Source organism: Maniola jurtina, chromosome 12 (assembly GCF_905333055.1).
Source record: "Maniola jurtina chromosome 12, ilManJurt1.1, whole genome shotgun sequence".
Taxonomy (NCBI): domain Eukaryota; kingdom Metazoa; phylum Arthropoda; class Insecta; order Lepidoptera; family Nymphalidae; genus Maniola; species Maniola jurtina.
The window spans coordinates 2093041-2116733 of NC_060040.1; the positions used below are offsets into that span (position 1 = coordinate 2093041).

The 23693-nt window shown below is 37.7% G+C and overlaps 3 protein-coding genes across 4 annotated transcripts; 2 read left to right on the top strand and 1 right to left on the bottom strand.

The window, feature by feature from the left end:
- Window positions 1–15637, top strand: LOC123870182 (LYR motif-containing protein 2). 2 transcript variants are annotated; one of them, XM_045913384.1, is made up of 3 exons: window positions 1–258; window positions 749–970; window positions 15624–15637. In XM_045913384.1, exons 1-2 carry the CDS (start codon window positions 217–219, stop codon window positions 968–970), a joined length of 264 nt encoding a protein of 87 aa, XP_045769340.1. In that variant the 5' UTR covers window positions 1–216; the 3' UTR covers window positions 15624–15637. The 2 variants fall into 2 exon arrangements, with proteins under 2 accessions (XP_045769340.1, XP_045769339.1); XM_045913383.1 differs by lacking the exon at window positions 15624–15637 and having other exon boundaries at window positions 2–258; window positions 749–2000.
- LOC123870172 (membrane-bound transcription factor site-2 protease) lies at window positions 2167–4111 on the bottom strand. Its single transcript, XM_045913369.1, has 2 exons — window positions 3921–4111; window positions 2167–3833 (listed from the first exon to the last, which is right to left on the bottom strand). The coding sequence occupies exons 1-2, from the start codon at window positions 3993–3995 to the stop codon at window positions 2415–2417; spliced, it is 1494 nt and encodes a 497-aa protein (XP_045769325.1). The 5' UTR covers window positions 3996–4111; the 3' UTR covers window positions 2167–2414.
- Window positions 5309–23251, top strand: LOC123870170 (transmembrane protein 39A). The gene is made up of 8 exons (XM_045913367.1): window positions 5309–5642; window positions 16665–16937; window positions 17868–18007; window positions 18527–18625; window positions 18816–19038; window positions 19629–19785; window positions 20666–20817; window positions 21353–23251. Exons 1-8 carry the CDS (start codon window positions 5400–5402, stop codon window positions 21599–21601), a joined length of 1536 nt encoding a protein of 511 aa, XP_045769323.1. The 5' UTR covers window positions 5309–5399; the 3' UTR covers window positions 21602–23251.
- Window positions 23252–23693: the final 442 nt, after the last annotated feature.

Sequence of the window (23693 nt, forward strand, 5' to 3'; positions counted from 1 at the left end):
TATTCAATTTGTGAAAAATGGAAAGTTTATTTTGTCACTAGTTCGGTAGTTTTTGATTTTCGGTCTTCAAAAAGAGAACAAGTGTTTCATTTTTTTTTTACAGAAATGTTATAGATATTTTGTGGATTAGGTTATGGGTTATAATAATATAATGTACTTCTTTCTATTACCATAGTGATTTTGTTATTGCTTTGAATAAGTAATAACCTCAAAACGATGGCATCAAAATTAACTAAGAAAACGCTTAATTTAAAACAGGTAAGTCATACATACTATGTTAACCTAAAAATAACCTATAAATTAAAAAATAATATTTTTTTCTAAAACTAATATGAAACGAAATTTTTGAAAATATCAGTCATTTGGATACTACTATCCTACAGACCTACACTTAAAGATTTCTTATTATCACCATTTCATGTCAATCTTCCTCATTGAACCACTTCCCACCAGCCTCTTTATATCATCCGTTAATATAGATTCGTAAATATTTACCCAATTAAGGCAGAACCCAAAAGTTGGGCTATGTGTTTAACCTGCATGTATGTATGTTTGTCTGTTTCTATGTCCGGTTGTAACTACTAAACGGTTCAACAGATTTTGATAAATATTGCAGGGTACATAATTTTTTTTTTAAATCATAATGGTGGATTTTAGGAGTTTTAATGTGCAGGCTGAAAAATACGCAGTGCAAATCTCAGTCAGGGTTTAATTTTGAAAACTTTTTAAATGATGTTTTTGATTTCAGTTCCTTTTACGGCAAGAAGTCCTAAAACTATACAGAGAGGTTTTCAGAACAATAAACAAGGTACCAGATGAAAGTACTCGCTTGGAACTGAAAGAATGGGCCAGGGCAGATTTTAGGAACAACAAACATCACAGTGATGAGACTGCAATCAAATCTATGTTACACTACGGAAGGAAATCATTAGAAGATTTAAAAAAATCACTTGCACTGAGTGATAGCTGAGTGATGTTATTGATCATTGTTGCCACTTTATTTTGTAAGAATAATTTATTATCTACATTACTTGATATTCACATCCAGGTGACTGTTTCAACTCAAAAACCAACTTTTTTAAAAACTAAGAAAAACAAATTTTGGATAATCTACTAGAGCTACAAGAAAAAATTAAAGTTTAAGAAATAATAAGTTTTTGGAATATATAAGTATCAACTGTGGAATCAACTCCCATTAGCTGTGTCCCACTAGATTACAGCATGGGGTTATTCAAGGGGTGGACCAACAAATTCCTGAAAGGCCAGCAAAGCATTGACGGTTCCTCTGGTGCTGCAAATGTTCATGGCAGCAGTAATCACTTAGCATCAGGTGACTCGCCTGCTCGTTTGCTCATATTTATATTAAAAAAAACAGTTAAGTACTAGAGTTCCATTCCCATACAGATAAATGGGACAAGGATCAGAAACTGAGGTTATCTTAAAAGGCCCGATTTTGAGTTGGGACAGTTCTGCTGTGTGATTCTAACTAGTCAGTGGTATATATGGCCTTTCCAAAGGATCCATTGATTTGATAGCCTGTTTTTATTCCACACACCTAGATTGGGATGATTTGCTTCAACATTGAATGATAGTCACTAAGCTTGTTTGGCATTTATTTTCAATCTATTGAAGGTTTTCTATGAAAAATTATTTTACTAACACTCAGTGAAGCAGCTATGTAGAACCAACCAATGTCAAATGAGTTTTATGGCTATCATTCAGTGTTGATCACTGAGTAAGCGTATCACTGCGATCTGAGTTATGGACTAAACAGGCTATTAATGGATTCTATGTAAAAGCCATATGAACCACAGATAATAAGAGTATTATTTATAATTTAGTTAGTTTGATGGTGGAAACCCCCGTTTTGTATATAACTTTAGTTACATGGTATTAAAACTAGTTTGTTTTCATTTTTAATGTTGTCAATGTTGTTAGTTAGATGTACATAAAAAAGAAGTCTCGTACTTATATGAAAAATAAAAAATATTACCAAAGTACATAGAATTATTTATTAAATACCTATTTTGTTCTATTTATCAACTATTTCATGAAATATTTACAAAATGCAATTAAAACAACCATAAAATCCATACTAATATTATAAATGCGAAAGTGTGTCAGTCTGTCTGCTAGCTTTTCACGGCCCAACAGTTGAATCGATTTTGATGAAATTTGGTACAGAGGTAGCTTGAATCCTGGTAATTTACATAACTTTTTATCCCAGAAAATCAGAGATTAAAAAAAAGATCTTAATCCACGCTGACAAATTGGATAGGCATAGTCTAGTTTGAAATAAAATCATCAAGATCATGTTCATGACACATTTAAAATGCTAAGTTTCTACACAGAGCCTATATTACTTTCTGTTCTACAATAGATCTATGAAGTACACAATAAAATTTTATTTTGTTCTAATAATAATTATCTACAAATATTGTTTTATAAAACAAATACAATAATATTGGCACAGTTATACCTGTGCCTACAACCACAGTAAACACAGTGAAGAATGTTATGAAGTCCCCATTTTTATTCAAATATAATGCTAACCACTGTATCATATTTCTAGCTATATGATGCCCGTCAGTACCATAACAGGGTAGAACATTTAAAAATCCTATACCTAAAGAAAATATAAAAATATAACGTAAAAGCTTTTCAAACTGCATTGGTGAAAAGAATGAAATAATGGCACTTCTGGGGAAGTACTGATCCACAAAAACTGTTTTGTGCAAATCATATGGTAATCCTAAATATAAAACTGCATTATTGTCTTCCCTTTCAATGATCAAAAGATATGTCTGATTGTTTAATGATGGTTTTAAACAGTGCATGTTTCGTGGGCACGTATGCCCGTTTGCTTCAGTGCATTTGATAAGCTTATTTTTGACCATGTCTCTGGGTTTTAAGCAAGAATATTGGCCTGCTAACACTGTGTCCACTGCAGACTTAGGTTCCATGTATTCAAAACAGAAACTGAATAAATCATCCTTTCTACAGCATTCGACTACATCATTTTCTTTGATTGTTTCCATCATTATTTCATCATTTTGTGCAATATATTCTGCGCTTGTGCATATACCATACCGATCGTGAGCAACATGTAGACAATATGACCAGTCCTTGGCATTCTTTATTGGGCAATCATTAATAGATAATATCACATCACCGTCCTCAAGTCCTCTAGCTTTTTTTAATGGAGAATCACTAGTGAACCCTGTTATTCTAACTCCTATATCAGTTTTGTATGCTATGCTAAATAGGATTGGTGCTGAGAAGAACAGCAGCATGGCTAAAAATGCAAGTGCTACATTATGCCATACTCCAGCACAGTATATTTTTAGTCTTTTTGTTATACTGAGACTGTTTAAATGTTCAGTGTTAAGCTCTACAAATGCTATAGGTATTATAGCAAAGACATAAACACCAACTGCAAGGAGTTGTACGTCTTCTTGTGCAGCGGCTGCAGCATGACCAAGCTCATGGAAAATAGAGCTGAAACCTATAGCCATGAAGTAAACCCAGAAATCTGAAGCAGGTATGTTGACACCAGGTAGCATCGCCTTCACTTCCGGCACACTGTTTATCTGTATGGACTCATGGAAATGCTCAAAAATGAAACTTAACAAAGTCCATATAGCAAATGGTAAAAACAGTGTGATGGCAAATACAAAACCGAAGTTGAACCATTTTCGCAAAACGCGAGTTAAGTTTTTACTCCATCTGTATATAAATCTATTGAATGCAGTCGTTTTCCACGTGAAATTGAAAACTCCGACTTTTAATCCCGTTCCTTCCAAAAAGGCGTAATACGGGTAGTGCATACAACTCTGTAAATTAAAATAAATATTTATGAAACCACAAAAAATTATGAAAACAAACATCTCGAGGATCGCAAACTGTAAAGCGAATCCCACCTTGAAAAATGAGTCGAAAAACCAGATTACAACGTAAAATGCTAAGACAAATGAGCACAGAACTGCAAACGACATTTTTCCAATGTTTAGATACGATAATATTTTATTTATTTTTACATTTCATTAAAACTTTGAGAAAAATTAAAATTAAAACCGGCATTCGGAAAAAATCGATTCATTGCAAAAATATGAATGATGTATTATGAATTATGATTTATGTGCCAATTTAGTATTTATTACTTGAGCAGTAAAGACGATTTTATGTTTAAACTTATATAGGTTACCGGTTGTCTAAACTGTCAATGTCAACTGTCATTAATTGTCAAAAATGAGCACCCGTATCCCGCTTGCGCTATTTGAATTTTGAAAACAGTTGTCACGGCTAACATTGTAATGGTATCTATACTAATAAATAAAATTGGTGTGTCTGTCTGTAATTTCGAAATAACTACTTCATATTAAGCTCATAGGGTTATTTGAACGATACCAACACCGAATCACACGTTTTTAAAATTTTTGTCTGTCTGTCTGTCTGTCTGTCTGTCTGTCTGTTTGAAAAGGGTAATCTTCGGAACGGCTGAACCGATTTTGACGGGATTTTCACAGACAAGTAGAAAATTGACCAGGGAGTAACATAGGCTACTTTTTTAACCGACTTTCAAAAAGGGAGTTGTGTTTTTCTACCTATGTACACCGAAATCTCCGAGATTTCTGAACCGATTTGCGTCATTTCTTTTTTAATCGATAGAGGAATTTTGCGACATTGTTTCATAAAAAATTTGGAGTCCAACTCGTCAATCCTGATGCTGCAGGGGATCTGACCAATCCACGCGGGCGAAGCTGCGGGCATCAGCTAGTCATATTATAACTTGGTCCATGATTATAACATTCTGAGTCGACGCGACGCAATATGGCTCAGTGGAAATACTGGCATAAAAATTATGAAAAAATCGATCACCTTCAAAAACTTAATTGAGAGATATGAATAAGATAAAAGCGTTCTTTATAGTAGGGTTCCGTACCTCAAAAGGAAAAACGGAACCCTTACTTAATTCAGTCTGGAATTTAGGGAGTGTGTTTTACTTTAAATCTCAATTTTCATGCCTCTTGGCTGTATGTTATTATACTCTTTGCTCTTGGATGTAGGAAGTAGGTACTTACCTACGTTTATTGAAATAATAAATTATGTTCTTTCTAAATAAGTACATGCTATAGTACACTTTTTGTTACACAATGTTACCCATTTCTACTGTACTGCACTGTATTTACTCTTTGCTCCTACTGTGTTCAATCTGTGTTCATTACATTAGCGTCAGTGTCAATTTGTTGTCAACGTCAAATCGATATTACAATCATTGATGACATTGACATTGATTGACATTTGACATTTTGGTTTCACTTTTCGATGCAAAAGACGCGTTGTCGCGAGTGCAGTGTAAATTCGAAATATTATTATTGTGAAATTTTATCATGTAAGTGATGAGTTGTACCGAAAATGAAAGTAACCCTTTTGTCGTATTCTTCTTACCAGCGGTTGTTGGCTGCCTGACAATACTCCTGGCTAGGCGCTGGGCAAACGCTCAAGTTAGCAGTACATCGTCTACTGCGGTCTCTCGACGCCGGAAAATAATAAAAGATCCGCTTATAAAGCGACCACTGCCCCCGATCGCTACTAAAATGGTGGCCCCGGGCGCGAAAAAGAGCTCTGGAGCTGCCAAGAAGGTAGGCTACGTCCAGTATCAGTGTCCGTAGTTTGCTATCATAAACACGAAAATAACCACCATATGTCGTGAAAATCGCCAAGAAACATGAGTAAAACAACTCATAACTAATACCAATAAGTTCTTTCTTAAAAACAATATACAACCAGTATGTATTTATTATTCCAAGCCTATTTGAAAGAAGTTTTTACTTAAGAGGAAAGCCAATGCGAATGACATAGACGATTTCACCTTCAAACTAGCAATTTTGACATGTCATGACCCTCTATTGACAATTAATCAAGCAGACATTTCAATCTGCGAAATTTACGCGGACTTTTAGTATTTTGACGTAGGAGGGTAAAAGATCCAGTACATGAACGAATAAGGACTACCCTGACATTGACCAAAAATAAGGTATATGAGAATCGTTCTATATATAATTTTTATATTTTGTGTGTCTGTACACAGTAGGTATACACTCTTAAATTATTTAAATATCAAAAAATCAAATAAAATGCGTGGTATTAATTATTATAACTTATTTTATTTAACAAAAGGATAAATTGCCAGTAAATGAACTGGGAATTTCAGTGAATGAACGAACTCTATCTAGTGCATAAACTCTCGATTCCTATTTATAAATAAATTCTTAAATATATTTTCGGCTTGGAATTCAAAAAAAATTGTCAGATTTTCACAGTTTTTGACTTATTGTATATTTTTTTCTACATTTTGCGCGATAAATCAAAAACTATTTTACATAATAATAATAAATAAAACCTGTTTTAGAATGTATAATAGAGCCCTTTCTGTATAATAGAGAAAAACTTAATGCCCATGTTGCACCCAAGTCGCTGGAAGTGCAACATCAGCTGCTGAATGTTTTGAGAGTAGTGAGAACAATATACCGTAACACATGTTATCAGATTTGTTCCTTTGAGCCGAGAAGCCACATGTTCTGATGCTTTTTAGACAATCTAAGATCTCTCATTAAGTGGTCCAAATCATTTTGATTGAATAGTCTAAGTTGAGATGTAAAAGTCACTACATCGTCACTACCTTCTGAAAGTTCTTGAAGTAGATTGGAGGTACTGGGTTGGGGCTGAGGTACAGATTTATCACCAGAAGTCAGAATCGTTCTAATTGTAGACTGCAAGTTACAATAGAGTTGCTTGGAACAATTTTTTTGCTGTTTCTTCTGGTTATATTCACAATGCAGAAATAATAATCATCATGGTGCTTAGATGGTTCGCGCCAAATTATAATACTTTTTTTAGTAAAAGTAGGATCTATTCTTATTTGCTCATAAACGCAATGAGGAAATACAGCTTCCACATATAAAAATTTGGAGCCCAGGCCTTGCTGTTAGCTGCTAATGGGTTCTCAAAGTAGCCCGAGTATGCTTGTTTTACAAAGTTAGACACACTTGCACGACATTCTTTAATACGTACTCGCCACCAAATGGTACAAAAATGATTGGAATAACTTGCAGATGTTCTTCTTGATGTTAACACCTCGATAAATTTTGGAAACTACTTGTCTGATCTTAATAAAGTGTGAACATACAAAGTGTGAGTATAGTGCAAAATATGGGGGTACCTGTATCTCAAAAACTAGAGCTGCTGTGTAAAAAATTAAAGTAGATCTGAAATCAGCGACGTCAAATTAGTAAGAAACAGTTTCAAAACCTAATAAAACAAAAAAGTTGAATTTTGTATGCCAGTGAAATGATTCGGAATCGGAAGCCACTTTATATATCGCGAAATTTGGAAATGTGGTCAAATTTTCGAAATCCATATTTATCAATGAAAAGCGACATAATTTTGTAAGTAGTACTTACTTACTTCAGTTTACTATTTTTGAACAGTTTCGCAGAGGTACAACAATCGGCCTCATTCAATCAGCCGCCATATTTATAGTAACAGGCAAATAAATACAATTAAGTATTGGAACTACAATACCTATGCTCCTAAATGTATCTTAAAAAACAAGTCTCATTCAGCGTTACAAGTGCAGAAGAGGAAGTAGACAGACGGATTAACATCAGTTCGAACAAGTACTGGGCACAAAAGGAAAGAATGAAAGGAGCTTACCCAGTACATCTTAAAAGATCCGTTACAGATACATGCATCCTGCCATGCCTCACCTATGCCAGCCAAACATGGGTCCAGACAAAGAATATAAAAAGAATAATAGTGACTTGCTAAAGGGCGATGGCAAGGAGCATAACTTAAGGAAAAAATATTCAAAGTGAGAATTGAAGACATAAGAAAAAAGACAAAGCCTACAGACACCTTGAGACATGCCCTAAAACTGAAATGCAAATGGTCATATTGTATCGATTTTTACAGATGAAAGAAGGACAGGAAAAATCTCCCCTTGGCCAGGTCCAGCAGGCAAAAGAAAAATAGGTAGACCGAAGACGCGTTGGTCTAATGCTATTGTGCAAATCGCGAGAGAAAATTAGCTTGATAGTACCAAAGACAGAGAGAAATGGGGATACCCAAGAGGGATCCTTATCCAAGAAAGAAGAATACCAGAATAAATATTTAAAAAAAAATCTAAAGAAAAATTAAACCGACTTCAAAAACCACAAACACTAATAAAAAAAGTTGAAAAAACTATAACCCGACTACGGAAAAAATAAGACAACTTGAACCCGACTTGGTACAAGTAAAATAAACTAAAAAGAAAGAAACAAGATTGTGCTTAGTGCTATCATCGTCTTGATTGAGATTCAACACAAAGGCCGTGGTCGTGCGTTGTCGACAGCGTATTTCTTATCCTTGATTGACGGTTGAATTCCCAGTGATTTTATTTGTCTACCAAATTAGAATATTTTCTTTTTGCTGTCGACAACGCACGACCACGGCCTTTGTGTTGAATCTCAATCAAGACGATGATAGCACTAAGCACAATCTTGTTTCTTTCTTTTTAGTTTATTTTACTTGTACCAAGTCGGGTTCAAGTTGTCTTATTTTTTCCGTAGTCGGGTTATAGTTTTTTCAACTTTTTTTTATTTGAAACTTTTCCGTTTTAATAAGTCTATGAGTAGTGCGGGTCTTCTCCGTTTGGTCGGAACGGCCAAGCGGGGGTACGGGCCTCGAGGCATGGCCTCCTTACCCGGGTGAGGCGCAGGGCAACATTGTACCCTGGTGGTGATCTTTTAGCCGGGATTTCACCGGCTAGGGCCTGCCATCTTGGCTTACGGCCCTAGTGGGCTTCTTTGTATATCCGGTGTTGTTAGTCCGGGATTGGTCTCCGCGCGACGGCGGCTAGAGTTCGCTGTCGAGCGCGGAGACGGGGTCATATCCGGTAGATCTTGCGTCGTCGTAGTCGTCGTCGCTTAGGTCGGCTGCGTGCCGCGCCGGGGATGGCGATCGCAGGAGCTCACGAGGTAGTTGACGTCCGGTCGGCGGTCGAGGGATAAGTGGAGCGATGCCGTGGAGGTGTTCGTACGGTCCGTTGTCCGCGCGCGCAAACATGCGCCGCGCGAGTGTGCGGACGTACTCCTCCACGGTGGGCGTCTTGAGGTCGCGATGGATGACGTCATTCCTCACGTACCTCGGAGCTTCCACGATTAGGCGCAGGCACTTGTTTTGCTGGACCTGTAGGCGGCGTCTCTGGTACTCCGAACAGAGCGAGTACCAGGCTGGGGCCGCGTACGTCAACCTTGAGCGGACATAGGCTCCGTAGATTCGGAGCTTGGTCTTCAGTGAGAGGCTTGAGGCGAGGACCTGGCGCAGCATCGACGTAGCTGCACATGCCTGGTTAACGGCGTGGTTCACCATGGGAACCATGTGCAGGTTGGCGTCGATGTGACAACCCAAGTAGCGCACCGAAGTCTGCCACTCTATGTCCTGCCCTCGAAGACGGAGTTGACGGTAGGGTTGCCGAGCACCGAACAGGATGGCGGCCGTCTTCCCCACGTTGACGGCCATTCTCCATTTATCCAGCCACTCCGGCAGCAGGTCCAACAAACGTTGAAGTCTGTTGATAGCGACGATCTGGTGGTACGACGACGCAAGATACGCGCTGTCGTCGGCGTAGAGCGATAACAGCACGTCTTCCTCCCCCTCGCGCAGATGTTCGGCGAGGGTAGGGATGTCATCCGTGTACACCGCGTATAGACACGGGGACAGGCAGCTGCCCTGCGGTACTCCTGCCCGTATTGGGCGCGGCTGGGAGTCCGCGCCTTCTACGGATACTCGGAAGGACCTGCCCTCCAGGAACGATGCTACCAGCCGCACGATCGCGGGTGGTAGGTTGGTCGAGAGGAGCTTCGCCAGGAGGCCGGCATGCCACACACGGTCGAAGGCCTTCTCGATGTCGAGGAAGACTCCGACGGTGCAGTATCCTCTGTTCTTCTCACTGGCGATGAAGTTTAGTCCTCTCGCTAGCTGGAGTGTCGTGGAGTGGTCTCTGCGAAAGCCGAACTGTTCGGCCCGCGGGCGTAGGTGCGGGGCGAGCCTTCGCAGTAACAGACGCTCGAACAGCTTAGCGATGTGCGGCAGGAGGGTGATTGGTCGATAGCTTCCTGGAAGTCGCCGGTCCTTTCCTGGTTTGGGGATGGTGATCACCTTCCCCAGCTTCCATGAGTCCGGGAAGTGGGCGGTGCGGAGTATACCGTTAAAGAGTCTTGTCAGCGCGACAAGGCCTCTCCTAGGCAGCTGCTGTATTGCGGCGATCGGGATCCCGTCGTAGCCTGGCGCCTTCCGTTTGGGGAGTCGGAAGACGGCCTTCCTCAGCTCTAACGGTGAGATAAAATCATCTCCCCGGAGCGGAGGAGTCTGGGCCGACAAGAAGCCCTCTATTTGGTGTTGGATCGCCGCGTGGTGACTATAGACAGTGTCGTCGTTGGCCGGTGGGTTGAGGGTAAATTGACCCTCCATATACTCCGCCATGATCTCTGCGCGGTCTTTGGCGGAGTCTATGATGCGACGATTAACTGAGGTCTCGTAAATAGCCAATAGGTGGCGCTGCTGTATGAGAAATAATAAAATTATAATAAAATGGGATTTCTGTCGCTTGGTATATTTTAATGATAACTATATACTATATATTTAAATAATAAAAAGAATAATCAATTAATAGGGTGCAAGAACTGTATTCAACTACGTACTATATGAGAAATTCTGTGAGCTATGCGTTGTAAGCAGCTAGTGGCGCCATCTGTTATGTCTAATCGAAACGAATTTAATTATAGTAAAATGGGGTTTCTGTCGCTTGGTATATTTTAATACTAACTAAATTTATATTTATGAACTCAGAATTTTTTTCTCTTTCGTTGGACATCCCACTCGACACAATAGCAATAAAAAAAATTTGAGACCCTCACTTTTTTTGATGTAACTTCCGTCAGGCCGATTTTTTTCGTATAAAGTATAGCCTATGTCACCCGGGCCATTACAAAAAATCGATTGACACCTCATTCATCAAAATCGGCCCAGTAGTTTAGGCGCTACGGTGGAACACACAAAATCTGGATACAAACATACATACATATTTACATACATACATACATACATACATACATAGACTGCTAAAATCATAACCCTTCCTTTCGGCTTTGCCGTAGTCGGGTAAAAAGTAAAAATAATTTTAGTGATTGTGGTTTTTGAAGTCGGTTTTATTTTTCTTTTGAAAATTTTTTATTTCACAATTTTTAGTGGCCCCACTGTACTATAATATGCCATACCCAGTTAAAACCCTATTGTTTACTAAGATATTACACTGATCGCGAGCAATTTGCTCTTATCCATTGAGGAGTTCCGTTCTCCATCTCGGAAGATATTCATCAGATCTTCATCAAATTTATATGGGACCACCTGCGAAGTATACCCTATCAAACAAAAAAAAAATCCAAATCGGTCCAGGCGTCTTTGAGTAATCGGGGAACATACGTTAAAAAAAAAAGATACCGAGGAATTCAGAACCTCTTCCTTTTTTTGAAGTCGGTTAAAAATATTTTTTAAATTTTGGTAACAGTTTCCTTTTTATGATCCCAGGGAGCTTTAAATATTGATTTTGAACCAAATCGGTCAATTAACAAAGAATTTCAAAATGGCGTCGACTTTTTTAAATTTTGGTAACAGTTTCTTATTTTGTGATGCCAGGGAGCTCTAAATATCGATTTTGAACGAAATCGGTCAATTAACAAAGAATTTCAAAATGGCGTCGACTTTTTTAAATTTTGGTAACAGTTTCTTATTTTGTGATCCCAGGGAGCTCTAAATATCGATTTTGAACGAAATCGGTCAATTAACAAAGAATTTCAAAATGGCGTCGACTTTTTTAAATTTTGGTAACAGTTTCTTATTTTGTGATGCCAGGGAGCTCTAAATATCGATTTTGAACGAAATCGGTCAATTAACAAAGAATTTCAAAATGGCGTCGACTTTTTTAAATTTTGGTAACAGTTTCCTTTTTTGTGATGCCAGGGAGCTCTAAATATCGATTTTGAACGAAATCGGTCAATTAACAAAGAATTTCAAAATGGCGTCGACTTTTTTAAATTTTGGTAACAGTTTCTTATTTTGTGATCCCAGGGAGCTCTAAATATCGATTTTGAACGAAATCGGTCAATTAACAAAGAATTTCAAAATGGCGTCGACTTTTTTAAATTTTGGTAACAGTTTCCTTTTTTGTGATCCCAGGGAGCTCTAAATATCGATTTTGAACGAAATCGGTCAATTAACAAAGAATTTCAAAATGGCGTCGACTTTTTTAAATTTTGGTAACAGTTTCTTATTTTGTGATCCCAGGGAGCTCTAAATATCGATTTTGAACGAAATCGGTCAATTAACAAAGAATTTCAAAATGGCGTCGACTTTTTTAAATTTTGGTAACAGTTTCTTATTTTGTGATCCCAGGGAGCTCTAAATATCGATTTTCAACGAAATCGGTCAATTAACAAAGAATTACAAAATGGCGTCGACTTTTTTAAATTTTGGTAACAGTTTCTTATTTTGTGATCCCAGGGAGCTCTAAATATCGATTTTGAACGAAATCGGTCAATTAACAAAGAATTACAAAATGGCGTCGACTTTTTTAAATTTTGGTAACAGTTTCTTATTTTGTGATCCCAGGGAGCTCTAAATATCGATTTTGAACGAAATCGGTCAATTAACAAAGAATTACAAAATGGTGCCAACTGTTTTAAGTTTTGGTAACAATTTCCTGTTTTGTGATCCTAGGGATCCTCAGATATTGATTTTGAACAAAATCTATGACAGTTCAAGAAAATAGATTGTAAACACTATTTAAATTATTATCATTAACATTAAATTAAATGAAAACACGACGCGCGACGTGTACTGCAGCCCCTGAGCTTGAGCACAGGCCGAGCCGGTATAAACCGATTTCTCTCCGTACGCGACGTAGCGCCTGTGCTCACGCACACACGCGCCTCAAGCTTGTAGTAGTGTACCTATCGTAGCGCGCTTGTATGAAGCTTTGACTCTGTTCGCTACTCATGTGGTTATACAACGCAATACCACACTAACAAACACTCGTACAAACATACAGACAAGTATATACTCACACACACTCACACACACACACATGGACGCACGCACACGCACTTTTGAACGGTTTGAACGGAACACGGTTTTGAAATTGAAATTGAAAAAAGTGTAAGAATTTGTAAGAAAATATTTTAAAAAGGTATATCAGCCGGTTTTTTATTCCAGCTCTTAATACATGTAAAAACGTCCAATCTGTTCATTTACTTGAGCCTTTACCCTAGTACCTAATTATATCGACCGCCCCATATCAAAACAAAGTAAATGTCATTTTTCCGAAAATCGTTTTATGTCATAAGCCTAACTTTCATAGTATGTCCCGTTGTATTGTAAGGACACCCACATTAAAGTAAAATTAAAAGCTAGTAAGTCGCTTTGACCATTTTAAAACATAGAACTCGCTAGGTTTTTTATAGATTAATGCGCCTTACTAAGTTTTTCAAAGGAATTAGATTAAATAAAATAAATATCACCCATTATCTAAATACCATGTCAAAACAGTAAATACTTAATAATGCATTAAAACTTAAAAGTAAGATAGGAAAAGTCAAAAGGAGTTCTGACCTCTACATGTCAACTGTTAAATATGGTTTGCAAGGGAAATACTTTGCATACTTACATAATGTTTTTAGGGTTCCATATCTCAAAAGGAAACACGGGACCCTTATAGGATCACTTTGTTGTCTGTCTTTCTGTCCGTCTGTCCGTCTGTCGTGTCTGTCAAGGAAACCGATAGGGTATTTCCCGTTAACCTAGAATTATGGGCAGGTAGAGAGGTCTCAACTCTCATAGCCCAAGTAAAGGAATAAATCCGAGAACCGTGATTCTAGATCAACGGGAAGTACTGTATAGGTTTTCTTGACGGACGGACGGACAAATGGACAGACAACAAAGTGATTCTTTAAGAGCTCCGTTTTTCATTTTGAGGTACGGAACCCTAAAAAAGAAAATGATGCACATGTAATGAATAAATGTGTAGGCCAGTCTTCACACTAAAATATTTAAACCCCTTTAATTTAAAAACTGTCATAGCCTAGTGGTTAGAACGTCCGCCTCCTAATCGAAGGTCGGGGGTTCGATCCTGGAATCACGTTCTACTAACTTTTCAGTTATGTGCGTTTTAAGCAATTTAATATCACTTGCTTTAACGGCGAAGGAAAACATCGTGAGAAAACCTTGTTCCTAAACTTCTCTTGAATTTAAACCACTTACTAGGTTTTGATCTGAGAAAGAAATTTGACATTAATTGACAAAATTGAGAGACCTAAGCTTGTATAAGAACACAGAAGTGTCATAATTCGTGTTCACTTTGCCTAACGTCTCTCGGAGAGCAGAGAGAGATTTAAACTGTTTCTTATAATCATTGGCCATATTTCAAATGCGAAAGTGTGTTTGTTGGTTTAATATTCAATCACGCTGCAACGGAGCAACCAGTCGACGTGGTTTTTTGCATGGATACATTTAAAGACCTTGAGAGTGACATCTCTCTCCCTATCGTATTCTTTATTGCTGAGGGTTGTGACCTCTTTCCATTATTCCTACATCTAATGGTAGGTTTTCTTGGGATGCGGTGAGTTCAAAGAGCCTACGGAACTCGACTAGAAAAACGAGATTTTGACTCTTAGGTTTAACGGTTATGAATTAGTTATTATTATCAGTGATAAAATTGATTAGGGCTGCCAGGTAAAATGACATTTATCTCGGAAAATCAAAGAGTTTCCACGAGATTTTTTCCAAGTTTGCGCTACTAAGTACATATATTATAAAGAGGAAAGGTTTGTTTGTTTGTTATCGATAAACACTGAAACTACTGAACTACTTGCACTAAAGACATAATCATCAACATCAACCGACAGACGTCCACAGTGAACATAGGTCTTTAATAGGGTCTTCCACATGCTACGGGTTTGCGCCGCCTGAATCTTTGCGCTTGCGCTTGACGACAATCATGCTTTAAAGAAAGCAATGATGAGGTCCAAGTTGGAGCACGCTTACCTAGAAGATGCCTATTCACTCTTGGCTTCCAGGTATCTAAGGTATATATGGCAGGAAACACGGCCGCCGAAATGGCGTTTAGGCTCTCCCCATTGCCCGCAGCATGAATCTGAGCTTTCTTATGATGGTTATATTATGTACATATAATATCTTATAAGAAATCTCTAACACACAATCCAGCTAAGTAGGTCCAATTTCAAAAAAAGCTAGCTAGCCGACAAATCTAACTCAGTTAGGCAGCCTTCGGGAACCTTCGAGATGTCTCTCGTCCAAAATTCCTCAATGCTTGAAGACCAGTCTTTGAATAGTGCATGATGTCAGTGATGAAAAATGGATCCGAAATATAGGTCTTTTTTGTACACAGGAAATGCCTGACGCATACCCCTCCGTCATATGGGGCTTGCACCAAACTTGCACTACTACGAAATCCATTTCGGAACACGGCACCCGGAACGAGGCGCGCTATCTCCTAAAAAACATAGGTATAATACCTATTTACAACACTTACTATCTGTCATCATAATCTATGACAACCTCCGAGTATTTACCTGGTAAAACCGTGACTTTAGAATAAATTTTAGTATATAAGCAGGCTTCATTTAGAAATGAAAAAATCCCTATTTTATTTTTCAACGATTATAAACACAACTTTCATTCAAAAATAATAAGCTTAAATTCATTTTAAATAATATTTTGCGACGAAATGACGCGCACAGTCCTTCCGCCATGACAGTCCAGTGGACACTGAATTCCATAGAGCGCCTGCAAGAAAATAAATAGCACAGGAAGTTTTTTGGTTAGTTTTAGATTATTTAAGAAATGAAAAACATTTAGTATAAAACTAACAGTTCGAATTGATTGCTAAACCTAAACATATCATTTTCTGGAGGTTGGCTTCAAAGTATCAAGATGTTAAAGAAAATTTTTACAGAACAAGTTGCGAACAGCAATGTTTTCAACTTGTTTTTTTTTTTTATTGGGATAATGTATACTAAATTAAAAGAGGCACTTATAATCTTCACAAACTGAAGTTTTTAATTGCATGTATTTAATAGCTGTTAATGCTTTAGAAAAATAAACAATTTACTTCAAAGTACAGCATTTTTGCGATTTGTCAAATAGGTCTTGCCTTAAAAATAATTCAATTTAATAAAAATAACTATGACCTTGAACTTGCACAGTAGTTGATTTATCGATCTATTTGGTTTTATGGGCGACAGTGGTGGTGTCTGCGCGACCGCACATTGGTTTGTCATTCAACATTATGCATGGAATACTTTATGAAATCAAGGAAATGTATGACCATAGATACATATTTAGGCCTTGTCTTGCAGAGACTATGCCACACTCAAAGCATGTGTCTTTTTTACTGCTTTCTTACTATTTACACACAGTTCTATCACATTGCCCCCTGCTGATAGTTAACCTCTAGGTAATAAGTTCACCTTAATGTATGTTCAATTTTGATGTGACTTTAAAATGAAACAAACTCACTGTTTAATCTTTTATTAAATTTTGTACAGGGTGCAGCGCCCCAAGTTTCCGACGAGGATATCAATGGCAAACGTACCAGACCACGCTTGTCACCGTCATCCACTGCCCCTGTGGCAGACATTAAGCTGGCAGACAACCCATTGCCCCCCAAACACATACCATTCCCGTACATACCACAGGATGGGGAAGTTCTGTTTGAGGTGATGTCCTTTGTGTTCACAACTGTGGCAATGGGTCTGCAGTTCTTGAATTTATACAGGACTATGTGGTGGTTGCCACACTCTCATACTACACAGGCTATGGTGAGAATAGTTAAAAAGAACCTTGATAGATATTATTTTTAGTTTGATTGTGGTTTGATAGCAAATAGTTGTAGTAGATAGTGAAGTATTCAAACAAAATGGTCCATAATAACATTAAAATCTTTTTTATTTAGAATGATAATTTTTTCTTTCTGGTAAATTATTGAATCACACTATCACACTTATAAAGGCGAAAGTTTGTGTGTCTGTAGGTATGTGTGTATGTATGTTTGTTACTCCGTCACGCAAAAACTACTAGACGGATTTGCATGAAATTTAGAATGGAGATAGATTATACCCTGGATTACCACATAGGCTACTTTTTATCTCGGAAAATCATAGAGTTCCCTCTGGATTTTTAAAAAACTTACATCCACATGAACGAAGTCGCTGGCATCAGCTCATGTATTAATAAACATAAACATGCTCACAGTATGCTCACTACTACAATCAATATTATCACTATTTTTGGTAGTGAATTAGAAGCTTAAAATTGTAAAAGCAATATTGTAAAAGTTGTTTTAAAGTTAATGCAAAAATATTAAAAAATACAGATAGTCACAAAATTAGTCATAAAAAATATATAAGTGACTGTGACAACTTTATAAATAAAGTAATATTATTACTATTAGAGACTTACGAGAGCGATATAGTCCCACTAGTGATTCTTATATTCTACTAGAGGATGCCCGCGGCTTTGCCCGCGTGGATTTTGTTTTTTTAAATCCTGTAGGAACTCTTCGACTTTCCGGGATAAAAAGTAGTCTATGTCCTTTCCCGGGATGTACCTCAAGTCTGTACCAAATTTCATTAAAATCGGTTCAGCGGTTGGGCCGTGAAAACGTAGCAGACAGACAGACAGACACACTTTCGCATTTATAATATTAGTATGGATTTGCCCTTTGTATTAAGTAAACATTTTTTTTTCAGAACTTCTACCTGATAGATCCACATTTGGTGGCGTTCATAGTGACACTGCTCAGTCGAAGACTGCTTTTAAGTGTTGGTGTTGCATTGCTGGGATGTGTCGTCCCGCCAAAGAAAATGCCACATGTTACAATTGCAGCCAGGTGACACTAATGATTCTTTTTTCTAGACTAGTTTCACACAAATTATTTAGAAAATAAGCTAAAAAAAATTATTCCATTTCATCAGCCTGTATGCATCCACTGCTGGACCTAGGCTGCATAGGCCTTTCCAAGAGTGCGCCACCAAATATGGTCCTCCACCTTCCTCATCAACCTGCTCCCTGCCACCTTCAGGTTATTGGTCCAGTGGGCTAGAGGTCGTCCCAAATTCTGCTTACCGGTACACGGTCTATTGTCCAGAACACCCGTAATGCCCCATCGGCCATCAGTTCTGCACATTGCCACTTCAGCTTGCTAATCCTTTGAGCTATGTTGGTTGCTTTTGTTCTTCTGCGAATTTCCTTGTAAAAAATTTAGTATTTAAAAATTCAAGTGTAATCAAAATGTTTAATGCCCTCTGAGGTTCTGTCTTTGTCATATGTATGGGATTACGTAAAAGAGAAAGCACTATACTAACTAATTCCGTGGATAGAGTATAATAATTAATCATTTTTATTTCAGAATGTTCATCCTAGGCGTAGTTCTGGGTGCACTCTCCTGGTGCATATACTTTATAATGGTCAAATACCCTCTCCTCAAGATATTTTACTTGTGCTACCCGTAAGTAATAATTCTTTTGTATTGAAAAAAAAAAGAAAATCGTTCTTTTGAGTTTTGAAATAAAACTTAAAACTATGATAATGGTGTGAATAGAACACAAATTCTTAATTTACTAAAAGATTTTGACTTAGTTTGGTGAATGTTTCATTTTATATTCTACGATTTAAGGAAAAAATGTTTTTTTTTACAGGGCACTAATATACTTCATATTATTTGGATTCAACTCAAGTCCCTTCTTAGAATTGCACAACACAGATGCTCCGCTCATGCACAGCTGTTCACATGAGCCAGAGCAGATTCGCACAGAAGTTGAAGTTTTGAGGCAGGACTTCAATATGAGAGTCAAGAAAATCCTGTTCAATTCTATGTTGGGGGCATATTATAGTAGTTTTGTGCCATGCTGTTTTGCACAGGTAAGAAGTTATTTCTTTACCCATAAATCTATCTGCCATTGGCTTTTTTAGATTTTGGTTTCTTACATCATGTGCTTCCATAATCTATTCCTACTGAGAAAAACCAGCTTGAAACTCGGCGGTTGTTCATTTGAAAGATTCACAACGAACTTACAATCCATACTTTTAATATTACAAATGCGAAAGTGGGTTTGTGTATCTGTCTGTTTGCTAGCCTTTCATGGCCCACCTGGTCAACCGATTTTGACGTTTGCTACAGAGATAGCTTGGCATCCCTTGGGAGGACATAGGGTGAGATCTATAGAGCGCGCTCTGCCTTTGCTTAGACTTAAGACAGAGTTAAAACGAGACAGAGCTCTATATCTCTCACATAAATCTGTCTCGTTTTAACTCAATCTTAAGTCAGAGCAAAGTCAAAGTGCGCTTTATAGATTTCAGCCATAGACTACTTTTTATCCCGGAAACTCAGAGTTCCCACGGGATTCCTAAAACACTAAATCCACGCGGATGAAGTCGCGAGCGTCATCGAGTGTGCAATATGCGATGGTGAAAGTGAGCGCCAAGATTTTTAGCAGTGTTGATATTTTCAGTCATACCTACACTACGATGCTGCGGGGGCAGCTCAACAAGTAGGCTTGGTGTGGGGCGCGTTGTGCGGTCGATACGCAGCGCATCTGTTACCCGCAGCGCACACAGACGCGCCGCATCGGGCCGCCAAGCATTTAGGACGGTGGACGCTGGTGACAGGTAACATTCATTTTTTGACGTGACAACGTCTTATAATTCGATAGAGCCGGCTGCACGCACGAAAAAACATGACTCATGCGGCGTTACCTCGCTCTGAGGCGTTCCATGTAAGGCTTGAAGTGCAAGCGAGAGCGCGGAACGAGCGACAAAGAAGCACAATCGGCCTTTGTTGTCACGTTCAACTATCGTCAGTAAACCGACTTTACAGACAACCAATTTTTTTTGTTTATTTTTTTATTAAAGAATTTTAATCATGACTAGCATGCCCCTTTCTCCTCCAACTAAGCGTAAAGCTTGTGCTAGGTGTGGGTACGACAATAGTGCAATTGGTCGGGTTTATTATTTAAATACTTTATTGCTTATAAACTATGACACAAAGTAAAGTACACGAAAGATTTGCAAGCAAAGGGCGGCCTTATCACTATAGTGATCTCTTCCAGGCTACCACTCATATTAATAATTTAGATACCCATTGAGCGTCGTGCACACCCGTGTGTTCACGAGGTTCAGCCAGCATATGCAATGTAAGCGCAAATATGTGTTTATTTACAACATCATATTCTTATTCATACTTCTAAAATTATCAGTGTTTCTCTACTAGATTATGCATGTATTATACATATAAACCTTCCTCTTGAATTACTCTATCTATTTTAAAAACCCGCATCAAAATCCGTTGCGTAGTTTTAAAGATCTGAGCATACATGGTGTAATGTCTGACGGCTTTATTACTCTGTAATAAGTCTCTATGTATCTGTACCTACTCTGTGTAAGTCATGAAAATGGCTTCGAATAAAGATATGTAACACACGGGGATAGATGCAGCGGGAAGCGACTTTGTTTTATACCATGTAGTGATGGTATACATATTGTCTTCTAGCGTCATCGTCAGACACGAGTGAGGTGCCCGAGTGGTCGAGCAGTAAATGGTGGCGCAGCGGCGCGCGCGTACGCATTGCGGACTGTGTCTATGAAGCAAGCGCACCACTAGTATGCGCGCATCCTACTGACGCGCATCACACGAGGTTTTATGTAAGTACTAGATGATGCCTGCGACTTCGTCCGCGTGGATTATGGTTTTCTAAATATCGTATCGTAATATCGTATTTTCCGGAATAAAAGCAGCTTATGCCATTCTCCAGGTCTTCATCTTCACTTTCATAAAAAAAAATCACGTCTATGAATGGTACGAAAGCTATCTGTACCAAATTTTGTCAAAAACTGTTATGTAAATAAACGAGTCGCGGAAAGGTAAGGATTAATTGAAAAATAATTTCATCATAATGCCAAGTCAGTTTGCACAGTAAAGCAAAATAAAGGATCAATATGTTTAGCAATCGGTTTTTCGAAATCCCGTGGGAACTCTGTGATTTTCCGGGATAAAAAGTAGCCTATGTGCTAAACCCAGGATATTATCTATCTGCTTTCCAAATTTCAGCCTAATCCGTCCAGTACCTTTTGCGTCAAGGAGTATCAAACATACACACATACACACAACCTTTATAACATTAGTGTGAATGTGATAGTGTGATTCAATGAATTTTCATAAAACTTTTTTCCCTTACAGTCAGTGTTCAACAATCCATCAAAGTTGCTCTGCCTGCTGCTGTGTCTGCAACTGGCGCTGGTGGCGACGCAGCTGTGCCTCCTATTCAGCTCATTCGCATGGCACTACTTTTTAGCAGTCCTCATACTACTATTCATAAACTACTATACGCTATTCAAAATGGCGCGCGACTATCTTGTCGCGTGGAAAGTGTACAAGGCAGAGAACTTGATACAAGACAAAAATGTCGCAATACAATCGACTAACTGATGGAGACGAGTGTACATTGATGTATCTCCCGCGCACATTTTCAGACAAGGATTTTTTTGCTGACTGTACTTTCTGTGTAAAGTTTTGTTCACACTCTGATATTTAAAACTAACACCTATATAAACAAGCATCAACTTTGTTTCTTTTCTTAGTTGCAACTCGATCGCGGTCTTTCAACTCATATAAAACTGTCATGTTGACAGCGGCAAAAACTGCCACTTCATACATAACTGTGAACTTGACAGTGTATGTTGAACTTGACAGTTTTGTATGAAGTGACAGTCGACGGATCGCGATGCTATTATTAATAGGTACCTATTCTATTTTGTGTCAGTGCTCACTGCTCATACTACCGTTCATAAATTACTGCTATTCAAAACGGTACGCAACTATGTTGTCGCGTGGAAAGTGTGGGCAGAAAGCTTGATATGTACAAGACAAAAATGTCGCAATACAATCGCCTAACTAATAGACAGCAGTGTTTATTGGCGTATGACAAGATTTTTTTTGCTGACTGTACTTTTTGCTGTAAATATTGAGTTTCATCTACTTGAAAAGCTGTGAATAAGACTTTAGTTGTACTCAGCCGTTTTAAATTTGTAAACTGTACCACTGATTTTGTAACAACCATGTTACAGTAAAAATGTTGATTTTTACTTTTAATTAACAAATTTCTAGTCTAGGTACAAGGAGTCAGATTCGTAATGTGTATATTAAGTAATGATTATTTATTGATAAAATACTTAATTCTTCCAAAATTTGTAACAAAATGTTAATTTTGTAAAGCACATTTTAAACTTGCATTGAGAATATTGACAGGCTCTAAGTTTTCCAAAAACTTGTTTAGGTTTGCTAAAATAAAGTTTAATAGGCATTTTGGACACAGACTTCTATAGCCTAATAATGGGCTTCATTTTATGAGACAAGATCGGTAGTAAGGCGAATTAATAATTAAATTAATTTATCTTTTTACAGGTGTTGCCAACATAATATTCTCAATGTAAAGGTTGTCCACAAAAATTTTAAATTTAAAAAAAAACCTAATTTGGATCTGTTATTTATAATGTACTTAAGCTTAGCAATGTTTTACCTTGCTTTTAAACTGGGCGTTTCAACATGTTGAAATGTTTAGGTCATCAACTCATCACTGACTTACACCAACCTGCATAAGCACAACAAGCATATTGCATTTGAATTCATATTCAATAGGTAGTGATAGGTAAGCAACATTGACCTGAGTCACTAACTAGATGGGTGACCGGCTTAGCCTTTTTGTTACCTCCGTGCCTTAGCGAGTCACTAACATCTGATAATAATGTAACTGTTAAAACCTAAGAGTCGAAATCTCTCTCTTAGTAGAGTTATATGTAGAACGATCTGGGAACCCACCATATTATATCCCAATAAAATATCTACTATTATGTGAGTAATGGAAAGGGGTCACAACCTTCAGCAATGAGGAATACAACACAGAGAGACATTGTATGTTGTCTTTGATTACAATTTGTGTTGTAGTGTGGAAGCAGTTTGGTTTATGTCAGTGATGTGTGACAACCATTATTATTTTAACAGGGCTCTCTCCGGCTTCATACAATTGTAGTTCCAATCTCATTTGAATATTAAGCAACCAAAGTCCATGAAATCTTGCAGACATATTCTAGAAACTAATATCTGTGTCTGTGGTGTTTTAGATTTTTCTAAAAATATGTAGTTTTAAAATTACAGGGACTCAAAGATTTGTATGTAAATTTTTAAGACCGCGTAACTTTGAAGCCGAATATTTTAACAGAAATCTGGAAAACCACAGACATAGATATTAGTTTCTAGAATATGTCTGCAAAATTTCATGGACTTTGGTTGCTTAATATTCAAATGAAATTGGAACTACGTTTGTATGAAGCGAGTGACGGAGAGACCCCTCTTAAGGGGACTCTCATGTAATTGGAAATCTTTAAGACTGACGTTAACTAAGTTGTAGTTTTAGTTTCCGATTATATTATAATTTGTTCATAGTGCGGAGATATATGATTTCCTATAAGAGCAAAATATTGATAACAATCTTTGAAAAAATGAACAAAATATACCTACATAC